Source organism: Carlito syrichta, unplaced genomic scaffold (genome assembly GCF_000164805.1).
Source record: "Carlito syrichta isolate Samal-C Ts95f unplaced genomic scaffold, Tarsius_syrichta-2.0.1 Scaffold315662, whole genome shotgun sequence".
In the NCBI taxonomy this organism is placed as follows: domain Eukaryota; kingdom Metazoa; phylum Chordata; class Mammalia; order Primates; family Tarsiidae; genus Carlito; species Carlito syrichta.
Window position 1 is genome coordinate 207,592 of NW_007259758.1, and position 8,442 is coordinate 216,033.

The 8,442-nt window shown below is 39.0% G+C and overlaps 1 protein-coding gene across 1 annotated transcript in view; it reads right to left on the reverse strand.

The window, feature by feature from the left end:
- LOC103275738 (lysophospholipid acyltransferase 1-like) overlaps positions 1 to 8,153 on the reverse strand; it is a gene marked incomplete at its 5' end in the record, with an annotated part of 16,067 nt that extends 7,914 nt beyond the window's left edge. The window contains 3 exons of the mRNA XM_008073142.1: positions 2,014 to 2,165; positions 5,658 to 5,790; positions 8,089 to 8,153. Of these exons, the coding sequence (XP_008071333.1) occupies positions 2,014 to 2,165; positions 5,658 to 5,790; positions 8,089 to 8,153 (350 nt within the window). The remainder of the gene's footprint in view (positions 1 to 2,013; positions 2,166 to 5,657; positions 5,791 to 8,088) is intronic.
- Positions 8,154 to 8,442: the final 289 nt, after the last annotated feature.

The following is an 8,442-nucleotide window of genomic DNA, read 5'->3' on the forward strand; positions in this document are numbered from 1 at the left end:
AGCGGCCACTGCACTCCAGTCTGGGTGACAGAGTGAGACTCCAACTCAAAAAAAAATGCAGAAGGTAAAAGAGGGCAAAGGTGGGCTTGACACAGTAGGAACCAGAGTGAAGCAGGGAGGAGCACGTGGGGCTGCCTAGGGTGGGCACAAGGAGGCACAGCAGTTAAGAGTTAGAAAATGCCAGCTTGGGGGCTTGCCTCTCTAAGGAGAGAGCCCCAGTGAAGGGGTGCTCGATTCCATTTTACTCATATAGGGCCGAAATGGCTCCTCTCTCTGCAGTTGCTGAACTGAGGGCTTCTTTTTTAACTGAGGATTTTAATTCTCTTTCCATTTTTCTGGCACCCCCTGACTACAAAAATGTGTATATAAACCAACAACTTCCATGTTATATGGAAATAACTTATCACCTACTGTTTATAGAAATATACACCGTAGCAGAACAGACTTTATTGATGAGTGTTGTACAGATACAACCAGCCCATCAACTTCTAGGAATCTCCACTTATAAATAGGGTACATTTGCATTGTTTATTTCTATATCACTTTTTAGAACCCTTCTGTGTTCCAAAGTCAAGCTAGAAAGGCCTGTGCAACTCATTAAATACCACAAGTTAGTATTTCTTTAAAAGAAAAAATATGCCAGGTACTGGCCTAAGCCTTCTGTACATTTACCTCATTCAATTCTAACATCCAGTACTCATAATGACACTTGGAGGTGAATTTTATTATTAGCCTCATTTTACACTTGGAAAAACACAGGTAAAACAGGTTAATAACTTGCCAGAGGTCACACAATTAGTTCATGTGCTCAACCACTTCACAAGAGTGGAGAAATACAACTAATCAAACATAAGAGTTAAACAATAAAAGTAAGCCATTCTAAGTTCATTTTGCAGTTCACTTGGAACACAGGTATTTGAATTTAGGGGCTGGTTTCTGGTGCAAGCCTCCTCCTCCGCCCTAAATTCCATACACTCCCCTCTACCATGTGCAACTGACAGCACAAATCCCCCTCGCACACCCGTCAGGTTCATCATGTCAGTTAAGAGCACACAGGAGCTCTCTATAGACTACTCGATCAGGTAATTCCCGCCTCCACAGCACCCCAGCTTCCTGTCCCCTCTTTCTGTCCTGTTCTCACAATGTCCATTTCGAACATAGCTTCCCTCCCAGGAAAAGAGCCAAGGGCAGCAAATTCACTCTCTAAGTTTTTAATCCAGGTCCATCCCTTCAAAATGTACTGCATGAGCACCTCTTCTTTATATTTTGAATAGCTTAAGACAGGAGTCCCCAGTCCTGGTAGGGTCTGTGGCCTGTTAGGAACCAGGTGACTGCACAGCAGAAGCTGAGCAGTAGGCAAGTGAGTAAAGCTTCATCTGTATTTACAGCGACTTCCCATTGTTTGCATTACCATCTGAGCTTTGCCTCCTGTTGGATCAGCAGTGACATTAGTTTTTCATTGATGGGGAGTGGCTGCAAATACAGATTAACATGAGCAGTGAGGTTCGACAGCACAGAGACCATGATAAATCCATTGCTTGCAGACTCATACAAAAACCCTATCAGTGAGTGGCAAGTGAGCTGATGTACTTCAATTGTACAGCTGCATATGCAGGCTTTAAGTCAGAATCCGACACTTATTTTAGTCTGCATGGGGCCTACCTGTTATTTTATTTACCACTTCCGTCTACTCCTCTTTTTATGGTGAGTTGTGTAATTATTTCATAATATATTATAATGTAATTATAATAGATGAAACCAGGCCCTGATGCCAAAAAGATTGGGGACTGCTGGCTTAAGGGATGCCTGTCAAATTTACCCATATGTATCGGAATGATATGTTGGTGTCTCCAGGACAGCCATTTTCTCTTAAAATGTCTATAGGCAATTTTTCCATTGAATTCCCATTTGGAAATTCTTAGAACTGCTTCATTCAATTTACTGATTCCTAAGTCAAGCACAGAGTAAGCAGGTAAGTACACTGGATGGCAAGTGAGAGCAATGAAAACTTACTTGTACAAGCTGATGGTTGGTTCCACTGCCAACATAACAAAGGGAGCCACTGTGTAAGAGACAGCCAGCTGAGTGACAACCCAGGTGACTGCATCATAAACAACTTTGAGTGCTTTTGAAGAAAGGAAGTAATGTCTGTAGTTGCTCCTTACCTGGAAATCAAGGCAGGCAAGAATAAGGAGAAGGGGATGAAAAACAAAACAACTTTTACTCTGTGCATGCAGGTACTATGCCACAGGAACACAGGCTACAGCAAATAACCAACATCTGAGTTCTATTTTCAACTACAAATGCCTCAAGGATTTTCTTATTTTAAAAAAATACATGTTCACTATAGAAAAATCATCAAATAATGAAACAAACAAAATAATGTTTTCTTTTTTAACACTTCCAAAAAAACATCATTTAAAAACTCAGCACAGAGCCTTGCAAACTTTTTCTATTCATATGTATCCACATTTATATTCTTTTTTTAAAAAATCATGGTTGAAATACAGGTGAGAACGTGAATATAAGATTTGAGTTTCCTGGATATACATTTTTATTTTTTACAGGATTTCTTTCAGGTTCCACTTAAGGGAATGGCATTCTCATCCTTGGACTGCCTGAGGGAACATGCCACATTTATTTTTGTTCCTGTTGTTTTTTAAACTTTTAATTTTTTTTATTTTAAAGATATGGAGTACAATTCAGGGTTAGGTATACAAATGGTCATTATGCAGGTACCCTTGTTGATGAGGTATGCCCCCCTTCCCCAGGCAGATTCCCACTACTGTCAATCCCGCTTTCCCGCCACACTCCCTGCAGTTTCCTGCTACTGCCAATCCTTTTCTTATGGTATTATGATAATTGTTCAAGATCCACTTATGAGTGAGAACATGTGATACTCAGTTCTTTGTTTCTGTGAAAGATCACTCAGTATTATAGACTCTAAGTCTATCCAGGTTACTGTGAAGTTCATGATTTTGTCCTTCTTTATGGCTGCATAATAGTTCATCATGTATATATACCACATTTTTTAAATTCAGTTCTCTTTTGACGGGCAGCACGTTTGGTTCCATGTTCTTACTACTGTGAACAATGTTAATGATAAACATACGTGTGCAGGTATCTTTTTCATAGAGTGATTTGAGTTCTTCCAGGTATATTCCCAGTAGGGGGTTGCGGGGTCATATGAAAGGTCAATTTTTAGATCTTTTAGGAATCGCCACACTATTTTCCACAGAGGCTATACTAGTTTACACTCCCACCAACAGAGTGTAAGGGTTCCCTTTTCACTGCATCCTCTCCAGCATCTGTTGTTTTTTGAGTTATTGACAATGGCCATCCTTACTGGAGTTAGGTGGTATCTCAGTGTAGCTTTAATTTGCATTTTTTTTGATGACTAGTGAGGCTGAGCATTTTTCATGTATCTGTTGGCTGCTCATATGTCTTCTTTTGAGAAGTGTCTATTCATATATTTTACCCACTTTGTAATGGGGCTCTTTTTTTTTTCAGCATGTTTGAGTTCCCTGTAGATCCTGGATGTTAGACCTTTGTCAGACATACAGTTGGCAAATATTTTTTCCAGTCTGTGGGATGGCACATTTATATTCTTTTTTTTTTTTTTTTGAGTTGGAGTCTCACTCTGTCACCCAGACTGGAGTGCAGTGACCGCTCCCGGCCACTGCAGCCTCGACTTGCTGGGCTCTGGCAATCCTTCCGGCTCAGCCTTCTAAGTAGCTGGAACTACAGGTGCGCACTACCACGTCCGGCTAATTTTTTTTAATCTATTGTAGAGATGAGGTCTCGCCAAGTTACCGAGGCAGGTCTCGAACCCGCAGGCTCAGGCAATCCACTCACTTAGGCCTCCCAAAGCACTGGGATTATAGGCTGAGCCACCAAGCCCGGCCACATTTATATTCTTAATGGCACCAATATAGTTTTCTAACTTTTTTCATTTAGTAATATTTCATGATATTTTCTTCATGTCAGTAGGTAGTAATCTCCAATATAATTTAAAGTTAATTATGAAAAAGTTAGCTTGTCTTCCCATCACCCATTTTGCTATAATAAACAATTCTATGATCATACCCTTGCTAAATAAATCTCTTCCATGCTTCCTAGGTACTTTCTTTGGGCCATGAAAACACAAATAATATTACTATTGTCAATTTAAAAAGCAGCTACTGTTTACTTAGTGCTTACTGTGTGACAAGTCTATGCTAATACGTTAACACGAATCATCTCTGTTGATTCTCCCAACAAGCCTTTCATGAAACCATCGTTATTCCCAATATGCAGAGAAGGAAACTGAGACTTAGAAAAAGAAACAATTATTTTAAACAGAAAATGTTGGCACAAAGGATATACTCATGTGCAGTTCTTTTGACAAATATGTCTAGACTTGTCTCCAAAGACACCTAATTTCCAGATTTGAGAATCAAAGGCAGAGTTGGAAACAATGATTGGCTGATAGCCTGGTCAGCCCCAAAGCAGGAAAGGCTTCAGTGCCCCAAGGCAAGCTACAAACTCCTCTCCTTAGCCCTAAGTTTATCAGGACGAGACCCATGGTTCATCCACTGGGCAGTGCTGGATATCACTAAGAGATTTTATTTGGTTAACTTCCAGAGGCCTAAGACACTTCGTGACTGTTGAAATTCATTCTCCTTCCAGAAAAAAAAATGAAAACACTTTTCTATGAACCCTTCCTCTCCAATCCCTACCTAATTTATTTGTGAAAAATGTTTCCAGGTCATCCTAAAGAAAGGCTCTACATAAATCAAAGCTTTTATGCCAGTTGAGACCTATCATAGAACTAAAAACATTTTAAGGAATGATATTCCAGAGATATTAACAAACAACATTCTGATCTTTATTTCTTAGTTTGTCCTGACCATTTGTTCTTTAGTTTTCTTTTATAATCTGAAAGGTATATGAATGGGAGAAAAGAAAATGCCTTCCCTGTTTTCTATGCACAAATATACTCTATATGCACTTAATTTTAAAAGTGTACTAATCAGCATGAATAGTAATCTACTTTGCTCACATATATATTCCAACACACTTTCGTCTAACTAAAATAGAAATTCTTTAGGGCAAGGACTCTTGTCTTAGTAAAGACCAGCATCTAGAACACTGACTAGCACATAGCAGGGCTTCTGAAATAGTCACAGAATAAGTGAATTAAAGGATGAGGGGATTGCTATGCTGGGGCTCCTGAATTCATATCCAAAATCCACTTCAACAAATGTCATTAAAATCTCTCAACATATGAAATAAGAAAAGTCACAATCACAATCAAAGGTTGAAATTAAATAAAATATGAAAATCAAATAACATCATCTATAATGAGTAGACTGTATATGTTCACAGCCTTTAATGGTTAAAAATGTCTTGGGGTACTAGACATTGTTCCTAAAATTCCTTTTGTTTTACAAACACCCACTGTAAATAATACAAAAATAAAATGGTTAGCCAAAGTGTAAAACATTCCTACATGTTGAAGTACTTCTCTAATGAGAAGACTTTTGCACTTTGTTTGATTTTTCAAAACATCATTCCCACCTTCATGCTCAGCCCAACTTCTGCTAGGACCCAAGAGATAACAAACATGCAGGTATCAGATTACCAAGGAAAGGACCCTACACCTAAAGGAAGCTTACCGCTCTAGCTGCTAATGTGACAAAGATTCCAGTTAAGAAGGTAAAATAGTATCCTGGGTAGACTCCATGCCACAAAGCAGACAGGATGAAGGTTAGCACCGTGGGGTACCAGGGAACCCGCTCATAGCACACACTGTGAAGAGAGGAAAAAACAAGCTACAGGTAAAACATACTGCAAACTTCTAGCTACAACTGTTTCTTTTTGGATCAGATCACACAAAAATCATGAGTTACTGATGGGACGCCTGTCTAACTCCCTTCAGGGAACTTGCAATGCAATCCAAGCAGCTTGAGATGCTCTGGTTTCTTTGAGCACTATCAGACAGGCAATTCACAGCTCAGTCTTTTAAGAAGATGCTATAAATTTTAACCTCTTTAGATTACATGGTCTGGACCCCGCCACACTATATCTACTAAAGGTCCGAGTGATCACTTTCTACCCAGCAAGGGTTCCTGTCTTGTTCTGCCAATGGCCTATTCTACTAGGGGGTACTTAAGCAAGTGTCAAAGGCATTACAAATTTTGGAATAAGGATCTTTAGAAATGAAAATCTTCATTTAGTCAAAATTGATTTTCTTTTCTAACCAGCCCTCATGCCATCTAACTAATCAACACCCTATCCCATTTCTCATTTATCTTGGTAATGACGTCAGGACAAAATCAAAGTGCCAGTTATATGCCTCTTCAGGTCTCACTGTGTCCATTGGACTGATATTGTGAGAATCTAGAATATGTCAGCAAATACTGTGGAGATCTTTGGCTTTTTGACTATTTATTAAAAATAAAGTAGCCGGGCTCGGTGGCTCAGCCTGTAATCCCGCGCCTTTGGGAGGCTGAGGTGAGTGGATTGCCTGAGCCCGCGGGTTCGAGACCCGCCTGGGCAGCGAGACCTCATCTCTACAGTAAATCAAAAACTCAGCTGGGCGTGGTAGCGCACGCCTGTAATTCCGGCTACTAGGAAGGCTGAGGCGGAAGGATCACAGGAGCCCAGCAGGTCGAGGCTGCAGTGGCCGGGAGCGGCCACTGCACTCCAGTCTGGGCGACAGAGTGAGACTCCAACTCAAAATAAATAAATAAATAAAGTGATAAGGGCTTTCCCCGAAACTCAGTCTACAAGTTGTTAATGGCACTCCAAGGAAGCCCCACCTGGTTTACTAAATGAGAGAACCCAAATAAAATAAGCGTTCAAAGTTAACAGCAATGTAGCACTGTATGAGTTTTCAAAAGTAACTAAGTGAAAACTAAAATAAGGAGTATGGCTTTTTCTCCATAGCAAGAAAGTGCATTTGGGAAGATAAACACAAGACTGACAACCCCATTTGTATCCTTTCTTTTTGAAATGAAGGGTAGGTACTTAAGTATATGATTCTTACTCTTTGTATATTTTTGTACAAATAAACTATTTCATTTTCTAAAATGATTTTTAAATTTTTTTCATTTTTTTCTGTGCACACATGTTCAGTGATCCTAGAACACAAATTCCTAATGGATATTGTATGACTCTTAGCACATTGGGATTACTCAATATATAGAAATAGAAGTTTATGCTAAAATTATTTACAAAATTAGTTAATAGTAATGAGGTTAAGGCCAAAATTTCAAAGGCTGCATGTTCAGATTTTCACAAAATATCACGTGAACTTCCTTAGAGGAATTATTGCACATTTCATCTCTTCTTTTATCTCGATGTTTTGACCTATGCAAGATGCTGTTCATCAAAACAGTGGAATCTGCTTTAAAGCTTAACAATTTTATACTCTCCCTGCACTTGCAATGATATGCACATTTACTAGGTAGAGCCCACTGCTTCAAAGATATCATTATTATTAGTCCCATAATAAGTAATGTCTCTAATTTTAAAACACATAGGGAAACAAAAGGACAGAGAAATATCAACAAACATATACATCTTAAAAGCATAACATCTGGGGTACCACGAAGAATTTAATTCCAGGGAGAAACACAGTAATCATCAGTGATTTCATGTGACATTAACCCTCCTTGACAGCTGAGCAACAGAGGCAGCATAGTGTAGAGGTCGAGAATCTAGTTCTGGAAACAGATCATTTGGGCTCATACCTATCACTTGTTAGCTGGGTGACTTTGGGCAAGTTACTTAATCTCTCTGTGTCTCACTTTCCTCATCTGTAAGATGGAGATCATGACTACTGACATCTCATGGGATTGATGGAGGAATAAATGAGTTTCAGGTATACAGTATGTCAGCATGAGGTGATAACATGAATGTGCTATAATAGGACCTTTTAAAATCACAACATTTCTACTTTTTTACTTACAGGGCATAGTTGTTAATGTAAAACAAAACTGTCAGATGGCATGACTGCTGGCAGATGACTGCTGCTCATCTCCTGACTCCCCTCTACACATACCACAGAGCCATGAGTAATGAGGTCGTTTTTGTTTTTCTTACCATTTTAGCCAAGTAGCTGTCTGAATATTCCAGTTTTCTAAGTACATTTTGAAACTTGTGGCAGTCTAAAAAGAAGAAAATAACACCTATCATTAGCTTTAAAAATACCCCAAGTAATGGAAAGTCCTCACCAGAATTTTCCTGATGGCAGATTAGATGCGGTATTTCAATAGTGACTACTCACAGTCGAAAGTCAATCAGTTGTTCCATCATATGCAGTTAAATTTTATTGTGTTTATAAGAGTTACTTTGTAACTAAAACTAAGTTTGCAAAGTCTCAATTTTTCTCAAAACTTATTCTCAAATTATAGGAAAACAGAAGGAATGTTTTGTGGGTTTCCTTTCCACTCTAGT